Genomic DNA, 23,098 nt, shown 5'->3' on the forward strand with positions numbered 1-23,098 from the left:
GAGGGGGAAGAGGGAGAGGGGGCATCCCGCTCGGAGAGAGAGGAAAGAAAGGTAGTTTAAATCTCGCGGGAAACAAGATGATAATTTTCGTGCACTACTGCACTTTGTGCGCGTGATACATCAGAGATTATGCTGGATGGTTAGGTTAGGTTTCGTAAAATAGAGGGGACGCTTTACGGTCATAGTGATTTCTGGTTTAGGGGATGCAGGATTTTGTTTAAATACATTATTTGATTCGTATGGTTTTTAAAAATTATACTTTAGTGGGGTGCACAATTTAGTTTCATTAATATTATTTGAAATGTGACGTTATTAGAAATTAAAGGGATACACGATTGTGTTTCAGAAATGTTTTTAGTTGTACGATTTATTGGAAATCAACTATACGGGGGGTCACGTGAGCCGTGTATTAGTGAGAGGGGGAAGAGGGAGAGGGGGCATCCCGCTCGGAGAGAGAGGAAAGAAAGGTAGTTTAAATCTCGCGGGCTTTTTTGAGTGAAGGGAAACAAGATGATAATTTTCGTGCACTACTGCACTTTGTGCGCGTGATACATCAGAGATTATGCTGGATGGTTAGGTTAGGTTTCGTAAAATAGAGGGGACGCCTTACGGTCATAGTGATTTCTGGTTTAGGGGATCCAGGATTTTGTTTAAATACATTATTTGATTCGTATGGTTTTTAAAAATTATACTTTAGTGGGGTGCACAATTTAGTTTCATTAATATTATTTGAAATGTGACGTTATTAGAAATTAAAGGGATACACGATTGTGTTTCAGAAATGTTTTTAGTTGTCAACTATACGGGGGGTCACGTGAGCCGTGTAAAATTACTATTAAGGCCCAGCCCTTGGGCCATCTTGTTTTATATTATCGTGCGCCTTTATTTTTGCTGTATTTCGTTACGTAAATCACCTTAGTATTTCGTGAACCATTCGCATTGTAGCTGACTGTACCTTTGAAATACCATGATAGCGTGAAATTTCATTTATCAGTGATGTGAACTGGTCTTCTTGACCATTATTTTAAAGCGTTGGTGTCCCTTTTCGCTCGCTAGCAATATGTTTCGTGAGGGAAAATGGCGCCAAATTCGTTTCCTTTATCCCTTAAGTTCTACAAATGGTCATTTAAAAGGGAGGGAGGGGGGAACTCTAACGTTTCACCCCATTAACCGCAATAATCGTTAACAAAATGTCCCCTCTTATTTAGAATTATGTTTGAACTGACCCCTAACCCGATTATGACGTATGCAGTCAATTGAGTCAGAAAATTATATAGAACGCTTTCAAAAAGAAGACCTTAACGAATTTAAATCATTTTTGTAGGGAAAATAGAAATTTATAATTTTTATATTGGTTTACCCCTATATGGTAGCTTCGCCCTGAGCACCGGTGTGTTGAGGGTGAAACATTTCTACAGGGGCCGATTGGATTTTGCTGGGAGCTTTTGCCCCTATATGATTGCTTTTCTGTAAAGTTTCGTTTTTCTAAAAAAAACCATTCCAATTGTATTTATTCATAGTAGTTTAAATATAATTGTAATTTTTATAATGTTCCTATTGACTCTTCGAAACAAATAAGGTATTTTTCCCATGAATTATAGAAAGGGTTATTTATGTTTGTGAGCAGTTCACCTTTAGAGAGTATGAGATATTCTCGGGTTCAGTAGTGTCCAGGACATCGAGAAAGATCGCAGTGACGTAGGACGGACGGTCCTTAGTACACGCGTGTAAAACTTAACCCCACCCTAGTTTAGCTATAATAATCTTCTCCGAAGTCAGGGCCCTTATCGCTCCGTAGAATCAGATACGGCTGTAAAACTTTATACTGAAAGAATTACTTTATACCCCTCATCATAAGTTTATAAGTGATATGTTCCATAAGTATGACAATTCCAATACCTCATAATGCTTACTGAGATACTTACAGCTCGAGATAACTAGTTCGAGAACGACGGAAGCGAGAATTGAAGTCCTACACTCGGTTAATTAATTTTGCAGGACCAAGTTCCATCTAGGTCCTATTTAGTCTGCATTACTAAGCCTTTGACAGTGCCTCACCAGGCGTCTTCACTTTACCTGAATCTATGACCTACTTCAATCACTTCATGACAAGCTCCAGTTTCTAAGTTACCAGTGACAAACTTATGGAATGAACATACCTTATGAACTTATACACCTCGTGTACCATGTACTACCTTATTTTATATACTAAGGCTAAGCTTTATAATTATCATAAGGGCGATTTTTTATATATAATATACATACTACGCGTATAATTCCGGGGTTGGGTCAAACAATAGCGTGTGGTCGCACGAAGAACCCCACTCTCTCTTGTAATACCTAATCGACAAGTAATTGCTCGATGGCATTTTAAGCCTATGCTTAAAAGAATGAAAAAGAGTTGTACTAAATTAATCGATTTCAGCTCCAGGGTATACTGTATATATATATATACATAAAAGTAAAAAGAAGGGTGCACCAAAAGGGGAGAAGACAAGGAGGGTATAAACTATGTACCCAGGTGTACTGTCTTATGGGAAGCATATGAATTTTTGTATTGAACCTTAGACTCTGAAAGATGGATTTAGAATTGTACTAAGGATTGTTTTGTAGCAAACTTTTAATGCTTAATATTTTTGAGTCAAAATCTTTCAACGTGAAATTAATGGTATTACTATTTTTTTTTTAATTACTAGTAATTTATGGAAGGTAAACTACTAAAAACTCTTAGATATCTAACTACTAGTAACTATTTAAGAAAAGAGACGAGCAGAACTATTATAACCTTAATATTCTATTGTGCGAAATGACCAATAGCCTAATGCTAATCCCCCAGTTTTGACTGTATTAAGCTGTATGAGAAAATAACATGGGGTGTCACTAGTCTATACCACCTTTTTTAATGTCCATCCATCGTCTCCTTAGTTTGATTATCGCTTAGCTTAACAGTGGCGTCATATCAAGTCGTATCAGCGGTCAAAACTCTTTTAATATAATAGATTCTCCAAGTTAGTTAATTTATGATCCCGGGTACCGGGGTTTACATCCTCTATGGCTCTACGTTGACCACAGTTTTGTTCTCCCTCGAGAAGAATACGCCCTAGCTAAAAGCAAGCCCCACCTGGTTTTAGGACCGGGTAGATTCTAGGCCTTGTAAGGTTAGAGAGGGCCCCCGCGAGAGAGAGAAAGAGAGTAAGGGTCTTTGTGATTATTCGGATTTTGACCAAACCCGAGGCCGGCACTATACTCTGTCTCTCTCTTGAGCCTTGAATAGCTTGCCCATTAACGGGTGGCTCGCGTGGATTTTTTAGCCATATCGTAGTATACGATAGGCTCTTAGTTTGACCCGAGCCGTCGTAGTAGTAGTAGTAGTGGCCGGGGTTGTCGCTTCGTTATCGTCAGATTTTAGCTTAAAAGGAACTTTATATTACCACAACCCACCCATAGGGGTTACTGGGCTCGGTTAGAGATTTAATTTTAATTAAAATTTTTTCAGGTCAGACCCCGGAATCGAACCCGGGTCGCTGGCGCAACAGGCAAACATTCTACCAACTGAACCATAGAGACTTGATAGAAACTCCGAGTTTTTTATTATTTATTCTTATCTCTAAAATGTCGGGGTGATGTGGGGTGGGGTACCTCTTAATCTGTGGGGTCGGAAACTTTTGAATTTTTATCTGTGGGGTCGGATACTTATGAATTTGTATGTTTGGGGTTTTTATATTTATGTTGTTTTTTATGTATGTGCTAATTAAATAGATAACGATTTTCCCCGTTTTTCGTTCTCGTTCGGTAGCTATCGTCATCTATGTTATGTTTGACTGGAACGTTTTGGCGGTTAATTCAAATGTGGGTTTAGATAGAGCTAACATAGTGTTAAATGAGCGTTATGCGTTTGATCATTTTAGCATTGCTAAAGGTAATTCGAGGGGATAATCACTAAAATGCGTAATCACAATAACTAAACTTTCTCTTTCAAACGTTTCTGGGCATAAGTCCTTGTTAGAAATTTATAAGATGCGATAAGTGTGCATCGGCATAAGTCTATGTTGTAAACTCATCGAGGGGATTATCACTAAAAACTATCTGTTCTTCGATTCGCCGGAATATTAGAATTACAGCATAAGTAAATTTATACGGTTATAATTTAATCACTGTTTAGAGTAGGGAATCGAGGGGCTATTCACTCTGATTTTATGCACGGTAGATCATTTAAGCATTGAAAAAGATAGCGCTATTCACTCATTAGGGTAAGGTATAGAGGGGTTATCCACTCATTAGGGTAGGGTATAGAGGGGCTATTCACTCGTACGATATGGCTACTATTACGAGCCCTTGGGCCGTCTTGTTTTAATACAGGCTAGGCAAATGCTAACCCTAGAATATCGTCTTTAACACCTCTTCCTATGATATATTGTGCTTAATTGGTTCTATTACTTAACAGATTTTTTGGTGTGGTCCTTTTCGTTGGAAAGCTTGATGATGGCATTATGATTTTTATTACCCCGTTTTTAGTCTTCTTTTGTATACCCCTTTAACACCCCCTTAGTGAGTGCATTGTGGGAAATGTTGGGGTGCCATGGGGAGAATTGGTTATTGGTGTATAGGTTGATAGGAATGTAGTGTACTTGATTTTCAACTTCCGGGGATTCGTTTTGGAATTTAAAATTGTGAAATTAGGTCAAAATTTAAAATTGACGAAGTAGTATTTTTATTTAATATAATTTTATTGTATAAATCTAGGAGATCATGGAAACCTTACGTTTTGGGTTATTGTTTATAGTAGGAATGCATACAGCTACTAAGAATAATTGTTTTTAAATTTAAAGCAAATACCCAGGTTGAAATTTAAAAATTGTGTACATTATTTTACTTCAGTAATTTATACTCCCTTTACAATATTTTCTGAAGACCATTAAATCTATTCAGTCTTTATTATTTTCGAAATATTTTCCCATTTAGGAAGGCATTAAAATTAGCGTAGCGTTTAAAATGCACTTCAAAAAGTTTAAACTTTAAAATGCGTCTTAGACGGTTAATCACGACGGACTGGTCTCACGAGGTTCCTCCTGACTTCAGTCAGTTTAGCAAGCAGGGGAGTTTAGATTTGGTAGCGTGCTAAGGATACTTTATAAGGTATCAGAAAAGGATGGGTCCGGCCAGTCTTATCATGACAATGTCTTTCAATCATAATTTGAATTCAAATTGCCAGCCTGGTTTCGCCTGTTGACCTTCTATGGGCTTTTTGGGTTTGATACTGTACCACCAACCGGGACAGGGTAAAAAAGCCCAAGCTTTCGTGCTTAGTTTTATGAGACGTAAAATGATTATAGTTTGAACACGCCCCTTTTCTCTTAACAACGCGCATGTCCACTAGTGATTTGTATTAAATTTAGAAAAAATACCACAAGTTGAGAACCTAGAGCGGGCTAGCTATCAATATCTTGTAAAAATTAGTTTATGTAAACTAAGTTATTGTTATTCATACAGAATTCTTTAGATTTTTTTCTTTCCCAAGCCTTAAGGCGTTCTTTATGATATAATGTTTTCATTGCGGTCATTACCATGGTTACAAAATCAAAATAAGTTGGGAATAACGCTTACGGGCGTGGTTTCCTTTATTTCACCGCCTCTGAAATTATATTTAGAACATGGTAGATCTAACACTCTGGTCTTTATGGGTACCGAGGTCAATACGTTTGCGCTATAAATTAGTAGAGTTTTAAAAAAACCGACCTAATAACTTGTATCTTTCAAGTTTGGAATGGCGGGAGAAAATAAAGAATTATCCACGTGTTTTTCATTTTTGGCGCGAGAAAATAAAAATAATCCACGTGCTATTCATTTTTTAGCGCGAGAAAATAAAACTACACGTGCTTTTAATTTTTTGGCGCGAGAAAATAAAAAATCACACGTGCTTTACTGTTTTAATTTTCCAATTAGGCTTAACACGTACACAAGTTGTTGCGAATGACAATATTCCTAATTTTATATATTAAAATTATTTTTCAATATATTTATTATATCTTCCAATTGTAAAATGCTAAATAGAACGTTTAAGCTTTGTAGACATTGATGTATAGATGCATTGTGCGTTGCACCTGCGGTTCGTACCTATTTCCCTGTTGGAGGAAGGGTGGTGGTGGTGGGTGGAATAAGCAAAGCGATGGAACGTACTATATTTTTCTTTATCGAGCGTTGACAACCCGGCTGTTGGTTTTAGTGACAGTACAATAAATAATTAACCCAAGTATCCAACCATTGACATCACCCCCCACTATTTGTACAAAACAAGGTGGAAAGGCGTACCATAGTTACGAAAAAAGTCAAATTCATTGTAGAGACATCTTTTAAAACAAAACTTTACCACTAAAGTTCAAGGACCCTAGGAGAAAAGTCTAATCAATTCATTTTAACCCGCATAAATAGGCTTATCCCAATTAATTTTATGCATATAATATATTTCAAATATTTACGGCACTTCTAACCATAACCACTACTACAATTGTTTAATAATCGCGCCACGTGGTTGGGTGAAACGTTTATCTACTTTAACCCAATTGTTTTCAAGATGGCGGCCCCCATAAAAGCACGAGTTTCAATTTATTTCACTTAATTCTCATATTTAAACGGTAGTTATATAATTTAGCGCGACTGGCAACGACATATCGACGATTTAAGTATTTCCCTCATTATATAAGAGTTAATTTACCCACCTGCTGTCAATTCTCAAAGCCCTTAAGAAAGACCAAAAACGAGAGTGAGTATCGCTAAGCCTAACATGCATCTTGAGTTTTTCTCAAAGAAAACACTTATGATTAGTCGATTACTTACCGTTTCTTAAGTGTCCACCTGAATTGTCCCATCATTTAAGAACCTAATTATTAATCTTATCTATAATTTCAATTAATTTAGGCCTAGGGAAGTGTTTATCAATTAAAATTAGCATAGGCTTAGGGAAGTGTTTATCAATTAAAATTAGCATAGGCTTAGGGAAGTGTTTATCAATTAAAATTAGCATAGGCTTAGGGAAGTGTTTATCAATTAAAATTAGCAAAGGCTTAGGGAAGTGTTTATCAATTAAAATTAGCAAAGGCTTAGGGAAGTGTTTATCAATTAAAATTAGCATAGGCTTAGGGAAGTGTTTATCAATTAAAATTAGCATTAGGCTTAGGGAAGTGTTTATCAATTAAAATTAGCATAGGCCTAGGGAAGTATTAATCAATTAAAATTAGCATAGGCTTATCATGAATAAGATAAAGACAAAGACGCCTGGGCCAAAAAGAGAAGAGAAAAATATTTTATTTGTAAAATAAATAAGACAAAATGCTTAAATGGAAACCGCAAATTTGACAGACCACTCAATTAGATAACATTTAAATGTTTTAAGTCATTTTATATAAACGAAATGAAATATATCTCAGTTGACGTACAGTTTAAGGCAATGTTTTTTTTATGTAATAACTTGAGCTTTGCTTTTATGAATTGGAAGTTTTTTTCTTTTAATTTGGTGGTAATAATTGATACGAAGTTATACAATTCAAAAGCCATCCAAATGTAACGCAACGGATGTATTTATCACAATTTGATTTAAGTCTCGGTGGAATGATGTCTTGATAGACGATAAATTGATTAGCGGGGGATATGAAACCATTTTCGTCCTTGATGGCGTGGTAAGGGACGATGTTGATGGTGGTAGCGGTAGCTGGACGAGGTTCGCGGTTTAAAATAACGCCTCCGCCTAGTTTGATCAGGGTTATTAGATTTTCGCGATTGGGGGATGGGAATTGGAAAGTTCCGTGCAAGTAAAAGTAGCATCCATCGAACAAAGGTGGAAACTGTAACGAAAATCAAAGGGTTAAACACTTTTTGCGGTAATTTAGTTTAACTAGAGTTATATTACCTGTTGCACTGCGTTTAATCTAGATCTTTTAGGTCCGTAAGTGCTCAGGGGGTTTACTTTATTCCCAATAACTTCAAATGGTTCTTCGAAAACGCGTCTACGAAATGCGATACATTCCTCAACCCCTATTTTTTGAAAACTTGCATTTAATACCTAACATTAAAAGTAGTTAAACAACTAAAAGGGACAGTACAAGTATAATTTAGAATCCATTTTCCTGTTAGTATCGCTTGCAAGAACTTCATAGTTCTTTGGCAATGTCCTCTTTCATCGCACACGCATATTAGATGAGTTACTATGTTAGAAAAAGAGAAATACCCTTTAACCTTTGCAAAAGTGCATAGAAGTAAATTAAATTATTAGTTAATTTAACTACCATCATCTGTAAATTTCTCAACAATAGTTGCGTTTAAAATCTCAGCGCAATTAAGCAGTTCCTCTTCCTGCTCTTGATTTAAACCAGTTTTGAGCAAAATGATGTCCTCTATTTTCGGTACCAAACTAACTGATTTTGTACTTTGTCCCGAACTAGGCAAGTTCACCGGAGTGTTTAAAGCCTCTTTCATTTCCTCAGTTTTTGACATATCCAAGGGTGTAATCCCAGCGGAATTTCTGCAATCCTTTAAGTTAGTTTCAATTTTTAACGTAGTTAGCGTAACGGTAACTACCTAGCATTGATATTAGCCCCTCTGGATACCAATAAGGTTACAATATCAATTTTTCCCATGCTAACTGCGTCGTGTAATGGGGTTTCATTATCGCACGCTGGTATATCAATGAATGCCCCTCCGTCTAAGAGAATTTCTACTATAGTGATGTGGCCGTGATGACACGCTTCGTGTAACGGTGTCCAACCCGCGTTATCTTTTTCATTTGGGTTAGCTCCTTGATGTAAAAGACGTCTGATTGTTACTACATCCCCCTATAGTAGTTTTTGAATATTCAATCAAAACTTATCAATCAAAGACATTCGTACGTGTAAATATAGAGTAATGGCACCTCCCTGCCTTTGGCTACGTTACGCTCTATGAGAAATTAACATGGAGTGCCACTACTCTATAGAGTGCTGTCAGTTGTGACGTCAGATCCAAGGTTAAACGTCAAGAGTCTGCCTTTAGCAATGGGCGACCATGACAGTTACCGTTTTTTCTTTATGGGAAAACAGCATGGATGACGTCACACCGGCGCTTCTGACAGCACTCTATTGGTAGATTCACGCGGTACTAACTTTGATAGCTGCTAAATGCAATGGGGTTTCACCCTTTATGTTGCGTTTTAATCTCAATGTATTTGGTTTATGGGGATCGGAAATTTCAACGTGTTTAGGCGGGGGGCTAGAATGGGTTGCTCTGAGACCTGAACGTCTTTTAGATCTCGTAGAGGATGGGGAAGATGCCGCAGCATTTTTGTCATTGTCATCAACTTCCATTTTAGTATTTTCGTTTTTACTTTCTTCTTGCAAACCATTTCTACGTGTCGTAATAGGGCTAAGAGAATCGTCACTACTAGACTCGTAGTTATCTTTGTTCGACGTTGTTTCATCTTGATTTATAACGTTTTTAAGCTGGCTTGAATAGTTAATTACGTTAGAAATAGTGACATCACGTTGTAATTCTCTAGCCAATACTGGTACATTGCATTCTGGACAGTGTTTGCCAGAATATTCTTCAACGCATGATCTTTAGGGATATAAACATTTTTTTTAATATACATAATGCTTGAGCTGTAGGAAAAGAAATTAACTAACTTGCAAAATGTGTGTTCGCAACTACCAACATAATGGGGTTCTTTCAGTTGGTTAGCGCTTAAAGAAAAGGTATACGCAAGTTTAAAATATGCAGTATAATTATTACGTAATTTATGTTTACGTTAACAGTATATTGAGAAACATAAGTTATTCATGGGAGACTTTGATAAATTCGTGTTTAAAGTCAGACAACCGCGTATAAGCTTATATTTTTCATTTAAAAAACATACCAAAGTTTGCATTTGAGCAAATTATCCAGTTTTTCTAAAGCCGCTCTAGTATTTTTCCATTCTTGTCGAACCTTTTTAGGCCTACCGGCACCTCGAGGTCTGCCGCGGCCACGACGTACAGTTTCAGTTGAATTTTCGGTTTCCGGCATTTTGTACAAGTTTAAAAATAAATAAAGATCATTAAACTAAAATTTACTATTAGAGAAATACGTTAAAAGGCGCTCAATCACGACAGTTTTCGCATCGAAGCGGCCATTTTCTTTATTGACATCGCTGTATTTCCCGCTCCCGCTGTGGACCGTTCCGTGTACACGCACGAGAGACTCGGTAGACGTCTTAGCGCGCCAAATCCCCCTTTACCGTTTCCCGCCCTTTTTCCCCGCCAAATTTCTTTTCCGCGCCAAAATACGAATTTGCATAATGTTTTATGCAGATTTTTTTCCGGTTTTTTGTCTTTTATTTTAAGATGAAAGTTAAACAATTGGAAAGTTTGCTTCAAAACGTCAGTAACTTTGAAAATCCTAAAGTAAAATTCGAGCAATATCCTACCAGTCCACACATATCCGGTATTTTTTTTAAAAAAAACAACTTTATTTATTCTCAAGACTTTTTTGACGAGTTATTTATTCAAAATTATAGCGAATATGTTGCATATAATTCAAAATAAGTACGGCGATATTGAAAATAAGATGATTGCCGATTTAGGTGTTGGATGTGGGATTTTATCAATAGGAGCTTCGTTACTCGATGCTAGGTATGGATTTTTTTATACCTGCTAAAATTAGGCCTAACAATTGGCCTATTTTAAATCTTGTACGGAATTAGCTTCGTTTTAGGGTTAGATATAGACGAGGATGCTTTAAAATTAAGTAAAGATAATATTGAAGAGTTTGAAATTGAAAACATAGATCTACTTCAACTAGATATAGTAGGGTCTGAAAATACGTGGAAAAAACAGTTTGATACTGTTATTATGAATCCACCCTTTGGTACCAAAAATAACAAAGGTATTTTAACTAGACTTAGATTAGGATTAAATGTAAAAATTGCTAATGAATTTAAATAATATTAGGGATTGATATGGAATTTTTGAAAGTGGCTTTTTCAATGGCTAATACTGCAGTGTACAGTTTACATAAAAGCTCAACAAGAGAGGTAGTAATTTTTTTCGTTAAAATTTTACGAGTTTTTTTTGATTTAATCGCATTTAATTAGCACATTAAATTAAAAAGCAAGGACTGGGGTGTCAAAATGGAGGTGGTTTCTCAACTAAGATATGACTTACCATCGTCCTATAAATTTCATAAGCAAAAGAGTAAAGATATTGAAGTTGATTTCATACGTTTTTCAATACCACAATAATAAATAATAAACAAATAAAATTTAATAAAAGTTGTTTTTTATTATTCACGCTTATTTTTTTAATCATTATTAGAAAATATATTTGTAACTATGCAGGCATATTCAGGTACAAAAGTCAAAAATGTTGTAAAAACATTATTAGGCCAAAAAAAAAATTAGTAAATAATACTAAGTAATATTTTTAAGTTTGAAGGCTTAGCGTAGTTTAAAAATATTCATTTTGATTTTCTAAAAAATTCCGTCGATAGGCAAATTAAATTACAAATCGTAATAAACTATAATTGCCACGGTTACTCCAATTAATATTGCCATAATATTATTGAAGTTATTTCTGTCAAAAATTATGATATAATTAAGAAGCTAATTAAAGATATTAATTAATAATTAATTTAATTACCTTCTTGGTATCACGCCTGGTTGCCTACCGTCAAAGTACACGAAAAGCCAGGTGAAAAGAGTAAAACCGAATCCGACTGTCATTGGGTATAGAGGTAGCTTGGTTTCTTTGGAATATGACATCAGGGCTGTAATTAAATCAAAATACTTAGAGTTAAGTGTAATTAAAACGTATTAAACGAGTTGTTCACCATAATACGCCCTATGGAAGGTGCAATTCATGATTAATAATGTTTTAAGCCCTATTACGTGACGGTAAGCTTTATAAATAAATTTAACATCGGCATTTCAAATATCTCAAGAGGCACTAAGAACGTGCATGGGTGTTTTCTTTTTGTAAACAAAAACCACGTGTTGTGATTCAACCAATTACATACGCGCGTTAACTCTTAAAAATAATTCAAACTTACTTTTTACGGGACCGCACCCGGCACCCCTACCCAAGCTTTATTTTTTCTTTATTCCCTCCCCATTAGATCATTGACTTCCCCTTCAAAGGTATGTTATTTATTTTTTAACTCTCTGTATAGTAGTGACACCTAGGTTTAAATATTTGAATTATTCATTGGAAAAGGATGCGGAAAATTTCATCCTTATTTCCGTCATTCCGTCTGGCTCTTCTTTGAGTCCTAAAGGAGTTATTTATGTATATTATAGACATTACATTAACAAGGATATTTTATTAATTAGATACATTTATTACGTATTACATTTAATTTAGAATTAATTACAGTCAGACTTGAATGATTAAAATTTTAAAGATATACAGTTAAATGATTAAAATAGGCGACGAATATTTATGGTTAATTATATATTATTTAATTGTTACAACAGTTGACACATTTTTGACAGAAATTTTAACACTTTTCACGCCGTATTATTTATTGACACGTTTAGTTTCAATCTTACTTTAAATTATAATTAAACTCGCATAGACGTAATAAAGAATTATAAAAATTTACACCTTCTCTCACAACTTTAGAATGATATGAAATAGTCAATGAAACCCCATTCTTTCCATAGAAAATCAGATCCTTTCCAACCTTGCACGTCTCTCTTTTTTACCAAACCAAACTCTCCTAATCAAAATGACATTTGGATTTGCTACACCCAAAATTGGTTTATTTATTTTAAACCAATACACCCAAAGCGCTCGGGGCTAGGGAATATTATTCAAATTCGAACCCACCCAATTTTCACTCTCGTTTTTCTGCCTTAAACAATATTGGCTCCATTTTCGTGGACGCAATATTATCTTTCGGAAATGCAGTTTCGAACTCTCATCATAAAACCAATTTCCAAAAATTTTCTCATCATCCGAAGAAGTAATAAGATGGTGATGTTTTTCCACCCTATTTATTTTCGTATCAAGTTCAGATAAGGTTTGCCATAGGCCAAAGTCGTTTCAAATGAGCTGGGAAAATATCGAGGGGACATTCACTCTCATTTTCCCTGTACACACGGTTTACTCGTAACCATTTTAGCAATGACCAGGGCATAAGTTCATAAGATACGTTCCATAAGTATGACAGTACTTATACTTCGTAATGTTAGAGACTTACAACTCAAGCTAGTTCGAGAACGACGGAAGCGAGAATTGAAGTCCTACACTCGATGGTTAATTTTGCAGGTCTTCCATCTTCCTATTACTAAGCCTTTGACAGCGCCTCACCAGGCGTCTTCGCTTTACCTCGAATCTATGACCTGCGTCACTTCATGACAAGCTCCAGTTTGTAACCAGTGACAAACTTATGGAACATATCTTTTTAACTTAGTACCGTTGTACCTTGTGTATACATAGATAGTTTAGTGACCTACCCACAGGAAAGGGCAACGGGCTGAAATTTTAGATATAACCATTTGTGGTCGCACTTAATTAAGTGCAATCTGTATGTCCGGTGGAAGACACATCCTCGGATTGTTTTCCTTTCTTCGCTCGTTTGTCTTGATGATCCGAAAGCGGCGCTGGTTCTTCGTCCCCTACGCTGGCTTCGTCTCCGGGTCGAGCCCTTCTGACCCCAAGGCCGCAACAGTTGCGTAATTGGTTCAATAAACTCCCGCTAAACATCAGGTAGATCCAAGGGTTGGTGCAACTGTTCAGGCTAGCCAATAGTAACAGGATTGTGTGAATAGCTCCGATGTTTTGCCCTGAAATGACATTAAGACCGGTGGGTTTAATTGCAAGCACAAACATCTTTTTTTTTTATTATTATTTTCGAGTTTAAGAGCTAGGTCGTGAATAGGAAGTTGCTTTTTAGTATTATTATTATTTGTTGGTGTTTTTATGTTTTTATTTGGAAAGAAGTTTAATATATATCATAAAACTCTATATTTCAATTTGAGTTCCAGTTAAATATAAGTGTTGTTTTAGTTTATCCTCTCTCTCTAGTTCGAACAACCGATAAAAGACACACGTAATATTAACGCAAACATAAAGTTTTATAGCTCCCACCTAAAGTTGAGAATAAAATACAGGGTTTTCCCAAAAGGGTGCGGTAGGATCCCAAGTTCTATGCCATTAGTTTTTGAGACAAATATGTTCTATCATTTCTATGACATTTTGACCTCTAGGCCAACGTTTTCATGTTATCATGACCACCCTTCAATTTAAGTATAAGAAACTGAAAGACAAAGCTAAGGGGTAACTTATATCTAAAACACTCCAATGTTTATAACTTTTAAACGATGCCCCTTTAGGGTAATATGTCTTAGAAGTTATATCTATTTTCGACTCAAAATTGATTTCCCATAGAACCATCCCACTCGTCCGATAATTCACTCTGAACCTCTTTGAAACACCGTGTATGTAAATTTTCTTCATGACCGCTCGTCGTACCTAGGTGCAAAAAGGACGACATCCATTGGAAGGGAAAGTACTGGTACTCTCCTATTGAACCCCTCCCACCTCTTTACGTATCCCGGAACCCGGACTAGCGTTTTAATCACGCAAAAGGTTAATTAAAAGTACAACTTTTGATTGCTCTTTTTGTTCTTGGCGTGTAAATTGTGAAGTAGACGTTTTCCTATACTATGTAATTTTCACCTCTCTTGAAAATTTGAAGAGTCTAAATTTTAGTTTTCCATTTTTAGCAACAACCCCAAATTGAATATCCTTTTTCTAGGAGCTATTTTCCAATATTTCTTTTTCCCTAAAAATAAAATAACAAAATATTTAATGATGCTTTTTGGGGAAAAAAAAATCATAAATCGATGTTTTAATGGAAAAAAGCAAGAAAACTCCACAATAGGCTGTAACGTGAATTGTGTATTGTTGATAGTATTTTCCCTAATGTAGTAATTTTGGTGGGTTTTTTTTCGAATAATGTAAGGACTTTCAATATGCATTTTTTTTGTTAAAAGCTTTTTTTTCTTCTAATAAGCAAGGGTTGGTACTGAAAAACAATTCCTGCAAAATGTGGCTAAAAGAGCGGGGTTTTCTTTGACCTACATCAAACGGTCCAACCGTACAACTGCCCCATGTCCACGTTCTTATGTGCGACAATTATTGAGACGTCACACAGCGTTGCGAATCCATCCAATCGAAAATTCGGGTTTATAAATCATTCTTTCACAAATAACCTTTGACCAAGAATGATTTTCTTTGTTTAAACTTTAAGATATAAACTTCTATTCTTAACTGATAACAATATTGCCTTCGGGTAAATCTGGATAGTATAATCTTGGGGATTTTCGGATTTTGTTGGAAAAATAGAACGGGTTCCCTGCTTTCATCTTAGCATCTTATACTCCCTAATCTCAACCCTTAAAAATATATCTCCAATGGCAACGGTTACGTATTATTCGGGATGATATGATACTCATGGGTAATACCATGAAATTAGGCGATTATTTCTGGGATTATCTATGGAATGGTGCATTGTTAATTTAGTATGATTCATTTCTCGTTGCTGCGTTGAGATTAACGTTGTTTGAAGTAAACTCTAGCGTCAGCTATAACCCTTTGAGGGCAACGATAGACCATTTCGATGTAACTAAAAGGAAAAGACACGGGGGTAAAACTCTGCCTTCCATTTCGCTTTTTGGCGCCTGCGCTTTAGTCTCATTCTATCAGTATTCATGAGAGTGCATGCGCAGAGACGGATGGCAATGTATGTCCCAATACTAATCCTTTTTTATTACTTCGCTACAGAAGAAGTATGATTAATACTAGCGGTAAGGAAGGCTTTAAATATTTTTGAACGCCATTTTACAATATGGCCGCGGATTGGGGCAAAATCTTTCTTTTAGTGAGTTAGTAAAGGTCTTAGTAAAACTCCGAGGGTTCAATTAGTAACTCAGTTAGTACCTTTACTTACGATATGCAAATTAACCCGAGCTAATGAAGATCACTCATTTGTCGATGAATAATCAAAATTACAATTTTTTTTATTACTAATTTAATTGAATTTAAAGAATTCGGGTCCCCGACCTTCCAATGACTATTTACTTATTTAAACTTAATTAAATTTAAGAAAAACCCAAAACTATAAAACGTGAAAGTTAGAGTATGTAATGAAATAATTAAAATTGTAAGCCAAAATTATACATATATTGAGGATCAGCTCTTGATTTAATTAAGAAGAATGGAATCTCCGAGAATCTTTTAATTAAATTAGAAAGAGAACGAAGACGCTTCGTTAGAGATGGAATTACAAATAACGAAAAAGATCTTAGGGCCCGAGGCGCGCTAATACTTCTTTCTTATTTCTTAACTCAGAAGTTCAAGTTCTAATCATTTGTCTAATGACGAACAACACGAATTAATACCATTTCGTTTTCGTATAAATGAAGTAGACATTTAGGTTTAGGTCCTAAGCCTAAAAGCTGATTATCGCGGTTTGTAACGGCGCAACAAAAATTCCATTCCAAGTGATAAAACCTTGGAATGGTTTATTGTGCTGCTGAAATGATTACGTTTAAGCCAGTAGCCAGGAATACATAGCGGTACTAGGAATCATTGTTTTACATATGTACCATTTTCACTCAACGTATCAAGGAGGATTTTGTGGGAGGAGCTAGATTAATCATTATGTATGACGAATTTTACCTCTTGAATAATCTATCTGGCTGCGCGGTGAACCCTGACCTCACACAGTTAGACGCAATCAGAATTAATGGATAGTAAGTTCTCAAGCCCCGGCCCACAAAACCCGGATATATAAATTAACATGGGATTTTGGGCGCAATGATTCTTTGCAGCTGTATGTATTCCTAGGTTCTTGATCGAGACCATAATTATGAGTGATTATTGCTTTTGGGTTTATGGCGCCTGCACTAAAGCTTAGTACTGTATGTCTTTCAAGGGACGTTAAGCCGCAATGTTCATTAACGCCCTGGCTGTAACCATGGAAACCCTTGAGATTTGAATAATTTGCAGCGACTAAACACAGAAAACTTTGGGAGGGTTTTTTTTTATTATGAAGTATTTTAGGCCTAACCCGAAATCAATCCACAATGAAGAATATTCTATCCCAGAATAATTTGTAATTAGAAAGCAAACTAATTAACGTTTTTTTTTCTTCTCCTTTTAATTGATTGTTGTCAGGGCTTGACGTTTCTTTTTCATCCTTTGAGTACGAGAAAGAATACTAGGTCAGACCTCAGGTCAGACTTAACAAACAAAATTCTCTATTTGGTTGAGAAAAGAAAAACCCTTAGAGCAAATTCTTTTTATATAAACAAAACTAGGCCTAAATCGGAGGTTAATTATTTTTTTCTATAGTAACTATTTGTTTAGAGATTGTGTTTCCTTCATCTAAACAGACTTCTACTCACGTTTATACCCAAATGATTTCTATTAACTGTTTCTTGTTTGTACAATTAACGGCATTTGAGTGGAACGCATCTAAATACTGGTGGTACACTTTATTTTTTGGAATTAAGGCCTGTTATAAAGCTGGAAGTTGAGTTAGCTCTAACGTTATACCGATATGGTCTATGCTCACAATCAATGCTACCATAATTACTGAGGCTTGGTTCGTATTACAAATTATTGTCTCGCCATCCTTTAGTAACGGTCCCCAGTGGCGTTAAGTTTTCAATATACATATATAATAAAGTTTTGGCCTTTTGATGTAGTAGGGTATGTAATCATCCTCATTCATCATTATTATCAAGGGTCCCGAGTGAACCTGCATGACCCTTTAATTTATGGTTATACGTTCGTCCGTTCAGGGTCCCAAGGTGATAAAGTGAGACACTTAGTTAGCGAGTTATATTTTCTCATTGCATCTTTTACCCAGTAACTACTTTATTTTCGTCCAAAGTTTATGAACTCTCTGTTATCAATTTGTTATCTCTGACCAGTGGTAAAGTGCCCCCTTTAAACGAATTCACTTCTAGTGTATGACAGAGTTCTACTTTTTCCCTTTTCCTAACTATACTAAATACTTAATATTACAACAATCGTAGCTCGAGTAATTAAGCAAAATTATATAAGTTATCCACACCGCTATGTCTTGGATAGCTTTGGGTTTATTTACTTCTGTACTTTCATCAAGAACCCAAAGAAGATCCGAGAACGTTTAAAGATAAAATTGGGCTGTAGTGTACACCGTGATGTTACGTTTTTCCCCCTCCATAAGCCTCTCCGATGTAAAAAAAAAGGGGGTTGGAAACCCTCAGTATCGGGACATAGAAGGGTGTTGCCCACCTAAGCTCACTCTCCGGACCTAAAACGCCTCGTCTAGAGCGCATGCGCCGAAAAAGCGAGATGGTACGCAAAATTTTACCCCCGTGTCTTTCCCCTCTTAGTTACATCGAAGAGGCTTATTGTTATATACGTTCCCAAGTCGTATATGGGTTCTTTGTTCCATAAATAAGATCATTTATAAACCCTAGCCCATAACCATATATCAAAAAATCATCTTCGTAACGAAATAATTTAACGGACTATCCTATAATCCGTGGGGATTTTTTTAGGGCTAGCATCTTGATGAGAGAGGAACAAAAATAATGTTGGTTGGTTTTTGGCGAAATAGCGGCTTGAATTATTTAATTCCATCACTGTCTGGCTGGGGTTAGGCCTAATATTACTTTTTAGGCTTAACGTTTTTCTCGATGTTATATAGTCACGTAAAGGTTTTCTAAGTTAGGTCTAAGATGTTTTCACACTGGGAACTGCGAAACGCTGCTGAAATATTTAATGTAATTTAGGGTAATGCTTCAGTTTAGTACTTTAGTACGTGAGAATTTCGCAGATTTGCTACTACTCGCGAAATTTTGTGTGGGAAGTTTTTTTATCTAAGGGATTAGATACTAAGACTCTTTAAGTGTAAAGACAATTTTCTTTTAAGTTTTTTTCCCATTTTTGAACGCCTAAAATAGAATTTTGAGACGATTAAAGGTTTTCACGGATTTAAATGTCAAAGGGTTTTATGGTTTTGAGAAAAAAGAAAACTTGGATTTTCCAGAATAACACGTGTGTTAAGTAATATTTCAAGAAATTATGGCCTTTACGTTAAGCCTATCTGCAATTTCATTAGAATTTTATATCTCAAAGGGATTTAAAAAAATTATTGGATTTTGTTTAAAATTTAAATTATAGCTTTATAAGTTACGTAGACGTATAAGTTTGCCAGTCATTTGTGACGTGTGCAATTCAACCGCTATCTACCACAGACTGAATAGCTTGTAGAATTCTGTTCGATTCAGTTCCAAACCTACAGATAGGAGATCCTCTAATAACAAATTACTGGCAGCCCTGAAGCGCATGCGCAGTTAAAGTTAAGAAACGGGGCAAGAAAATTTCTCTAGCCTCTTTAGTGCACATCAATGTTCTTAAAACTATAAAAATGTCAAGGGTAATAACCACTTACAAACTTTGAAAAGAGTTTTGCTAAACTGTAACTCTAGGGGGAACATTTTTTTTATATATAAATTTAATGGATCCGTAAATTAGAGTGTAAGAAGATGCTTTAAGTTAATAACTATTAAATTCAGTAGCGGTTTAAGTGGAAAGGATACCTGTTAAGCCGTCCAGGAGGAACTCGGGAAGTGTCGGCTGCTCTCGCCAGAGGATTATAATTTGGAAAGAGTGATAAGATCTGATGGAGAAAAGTTGCGAGAGAACTTAAAACTTGACGTTGACTGTCAGGCAGAGAATACTTTTAGAGTTTTCTTTGTTTAAAACCATGGATCATATAAACCATCAAGGGATAGGAAAGCTGCGCGGTTGATTTTTTTGTCAAGTACAAAAAAACGGTGGCACGAGATAAAGGGTACATTTTTGTATCACTAGGTGCGTGGACCGACATAAATTTTTTGGTCGGTCTTGTATTTTTCTGGTATTTCAAGGTCACTTTGAAGTACTGTAAAGATAGGTGGGACGTGGGGGATGGGAATAATTGAGGTTTATTCCCCAAAGCTTGTCCTGTTTAGAATTTCAAAGTTCATTTAGAAAATTCTTCAAACATGCCTCAAACGCATCCACAGTACCATAAGATATGTTCCATAAGTTTGTCACTGGTTACAAACTGGAGCTTGTCATGAAGTGATTGAAGTAGGTCATAGATTCGAGGTAAAGCGTAGATTGCCTGGTGAGGCGCTGTCAAAGGCTTAGTACAGACTAAATAGGACCTAGATGGAAGTCCTGCAAAATTAATTAACCACCGAGTGTAGGACTTCAATTCTCGCTTCCGTCGTTCTCGAGCTGTAAGCGACTCTCTACCATTACGAAGTATAGGTAGTGTCATACTTATGGAAGGAATATATCTTATAAACTTACGATAATACCCAAAGGATTTTGAGGCTTATTGTATCAACTCGTCTCCTAAAAAGATATTCGAAACCCTTAAAGAGACACGGGAATTTGAAAGTGTTAAACCCCTCGATTGTGAAAGTGTTTTTCAATCTAGAAGTTCTTCTAAAGCAAACTTTTGTCTTCTTTTTTTAGCGATATTCGTTTGTCTTTTTCTACCCCAAACGTTTCAACGTCTACAGAAAGCTTTATGTTTTTGGTATGTTTCTTTATTTGCTCGCAGGAGGAGTCCCTAGGGGTTTTTGAAAAGGCGACTGATTTTGACGGCGTGTTTCTGTAGAATGTTTTGTTAAGAGAGAGCCGGCGACGGACAATTTCCTCATTTACAGCTTTTTAGATTGGATGATTACGATGGCTTAGAACTTAGAGAGTCTTTTTATAAAGCGTGCGTTGCTAAAGAAGGAAAAAAAGGCTTCTAGAGAACCTTGACCTCCAGAAAAGGAATTTATTATATGGAAGGTACTGTTCCGTTTATAGGTCGTCCTTAATTGATAATGAATACTTTTGATCTAATTATAAACTTTATATCCAATCATAAATTCTCAAAGTTGAGGCCATTAATTAGGGGATTTGGCGCGAAACCGGATTATGCAAGGGTTGTCATAGTCCCTGGGAAGCTTGGGATTTTGAAAACGAGCTTGAAATATGTCAGGGGATTTCCAGCATAAGTTAATATATTTGTTAATTCGTTACACTAGTAATTTTTAAACTTAACATTCCGACTTTTCTACAAATAATCAACTTTGAAAAATTGTCCCGGAAAACCTGAAGGAAGAGTTAGGTTATTTGGGAATGGAAAATCTGTGGCGACTCTGTTACGATTTGATGCAATTAATCATTAAGTTGGTTAAACGACCCATTCGACATCTGTTTATAATTATCCCTTGTCCGAATCAACTGTCCCCGCGAAATGTCAAAGCCATAATAGAATATATTTACATAAGATTACGATTTGAATCTTTCCGAGGGTATAAACATTCTTAATTAAACGATTATGCAGCTCTAAAGTGATCAGTCCCTTTGATATCGCCGCCCTTATCTGTCATTTTGGGGACAAAATTTATGTTGCGAGTAAAGTCATAGCAAGGGGTCACAGGTTATTTAAAAACTTACCCGGAGGTGGTGGCTTGAAAACGAAGCAAACTTGAGCGAAACAAAACGGCGACCAGCAAAAGAAAAAGCAAATGACCACGGTTAAGGTTAACCTAATGGTCTTCATCTTGGCTTTACTCAATGGGGCCGTCAGTTTTTGCTTGCCACCTGGAATTGCAGAATTCAAAGTTGCGCCTTTCTGTTGAGTAATAACAATGGCCAGTGAGTCGCCCGTACGCGATGTGTGACTGTCATCCTTGTTACTGTCAGTCGAGGTGACCTTATCTTTGTCCACGCTGGCTGATAGGGTGTTAAGTTGAACGGAGGCATTTTTTGCCTGTTTCTTTTTCCGTGAGCGAATTCTTCTATCGTACTGCCAAATAACACCGCAGATGGTCCCGTAACAGTAAGAGATGACGCAAACGGGCAAGGCGAAAATGGTCACTACGAACCACAAAACGTAGGCCTCCGCGCCGTAAGGTTGCAAGAATGTCGCCCAACAGTCAGTAACTGGTGAATCCGGTTGTACCGGTTGTAAACGGAATATAAAAGGTTGAGGAATGGCGAACAGAGCCGCTAATATCCAAGCCGAAACCACCAACAAGTTGACGATGGAAAACTGATCGTTACGGTGTCCGAATGACGGTCTAGTTACCGCCAAGTAACGATCCAGGGCCATGGCCACTATCAAAAAGGTGGACAAGTACAAGACAAATACTTGGAAGTATTTAACGGCCCGACAAAGTTCGTCGCCCCCTTGGAAGCGATAAGTGATGTCCCAAATTAACTGGGGTAAGACGTTGAGCAAGGCGACAAGAAGATCGGCCGCTGATAAGTGGGCCATTAGGGAATAGACGCGGGATAAGGGTCTAATTTGACGTTGACGCCATAAGGCGATTAGTACGAAGGAATTGCCGGCTAACGCGCAAACCATAATAAATACTTGCACGATTATTTCGATAACTGCCAAATCTTCATCGCGACTGTCTTTACTTGATGACGGCGTCGTGCCTACAAGGTCTACCATATCCCCTCCAACCGATGAAGTCTCATTATCAAAGTTCAAAACCATTTTTTTTTTCGTTTGTTCGTAATAAATTTTATTCTAAATATGAAATAGTTACCTTAGATTTAGGGGTCAAATTTAGTATGATTATTTGATGATATTTCTACGAAATTTCACAAGATTGCAACACTTCATATTCATTCCGATGGCGCCATGATTCAGGTTGAGATGTTTGAGACGATCAAAATCACTCGACTCGAGGTTTATTTGTTTACCTACAGTTATTCCATCCTTGCTTTTCGCTAAAACGTTTATGGAGTAGACCAATTTCACCTGACACTCCTCTCCGGGTTTTCTCGCTCTTCTAAATGAGATGGGGATCCCGGGTACGGGATGGGGATTCTAAGAGGTTGGAACGCGAATTTTATCATACCCTTCTTTTCGCCATAGAGGCGCTTGAATCGGCTATGGATTGGAGCGTGAAAAGAGGGGGATAAAGCTTTGAAATCCTCGAGGGTTCTCGCCAAGGTTCTCACAGTTTCGATTTGTCTTACAAAGCTCTGAGAAAGTATGAGAGAACTTTCTGACCAAAAAACAATATCCG

General features: G+C 36.5%; 3 protein-coding genes and 1 long non-coding RNA gene across 5 annotated transcripts; 1 reads left to right on the forward strand and 3 right to left on the reverse strand.

The window, feature by feature from the left end:
- Nucleotides 1-6,544: 6,544 nt before the first annotated feature.
- Nucleotides 6,545-11,286, forward strand: Mettl5 (Methyltransferase like 5). Of its 2 annotated transcripts, none has more exons than XM_089866437.1 (6): nt 6,545-6,760; nt 10,347-10,446; nt 10,520-10,634; nt 10,706-10,887; nt 10,953-11,035; nt 11,096-11,286. In XM_089866437.1, exons 2-6 carry the CDS (start codon nt 10,347-10,349, stop codon nt 11,240-11,242), a joined length of 627 nt encoding a protein of 208 aa, XP_089722563.1. In that variant the 5' UTR covers nt 6,545-6,760; the 3' UTR covers nt 11,243-11,286. The 2 variants fall into 2 exon arrangements, with proteins under 2 accessions (XP_089722563.1, XP_089722564.1); XM_089866438.1 differs by having other exon boundaries at nt 11,113-11,286.
- Nucleotides 7,285-10,211, reverse strand: LOC149702568 (BRCA1-associated RING domain protein 1-like). The gene is made up of 8 exons (XM_089866430.1): nt 9,881-10,211; nt 9,651-9,707; nt 9,132-9,582; nt 8,572-8,825; nt 8,280-8,515; nt 8,097-8,198; nt 7,904-8,028; nt 7,285-7,838 (listed from the first exon to the last, which is right to left on the reverse strand). The coding sequence occupies exons 1-8, from the start codon at nt 10,027-10,029 to the stop codon at nt 7,503-7,505; spliced, it is 1,710 nt and encodes a 569-aa protein (XP_089722556.1). The 5' UTR covers nt 10,030-10,211; the 3' UTR covers nt 7,285-7,502.
- On the reverse strand, nt 11,263-12,037 carry LOC149702569 (uncharacterized). Its single transcript, XR_016381757.1, has 3 exons — nt 11,830-12,037; nt 11,640-11,766; nt 11,263-11,573 (listed from the first exon to the last, which is right to left on the reverse strand). It is a non-coding gene; the product is annotated as an uncharacterized LOC149702569 (long non-coding RNA).
- Nucleotides 12,038-12,436: 399 nt separating this feature from the next.
- Nucleotides 12,437-22,753, reverse strand: LOC149702570 (oxytocin receptor B-like). The gene is made up of 2 exons (XM_089867132.1): nt 21,510-22,753; nt 12,437-13,786 (listed from the first exon to the last, which is right to left on the reverse strand). Exons 1-2 carry the CDS (start codon nt 22,558-22,560, stop codon nt 13,515-13,517), a joined length of 1,323 nt encoding a protein of 440 aa, XP_089723258.1. The 5' UTR covers nt 22,561-22,753; the 3' UTR covers nt 12,437-13,514.
- Between the last annotated feature and the right edge of the window lie 345 nt (nt 22,754-23,098).

This window comes from Phalangium opilio, unplaced genomic scaffold (genome assembly GCF_054372755.1).
Source record: "Phalangium opilio isolate 3A_F unplaced genomic scaffold, DU_Popi_V2 ptg000017l_1, whole genome shotgun sequence".
In the NCBI taxonomy this organism is placed as follows: domain Eukaryota; kingdom Metazoa; phylum Arthropoda; class Arachnida; order Opiliones; family Phalangiidae; genus Phalangium; species Phalangium opilio.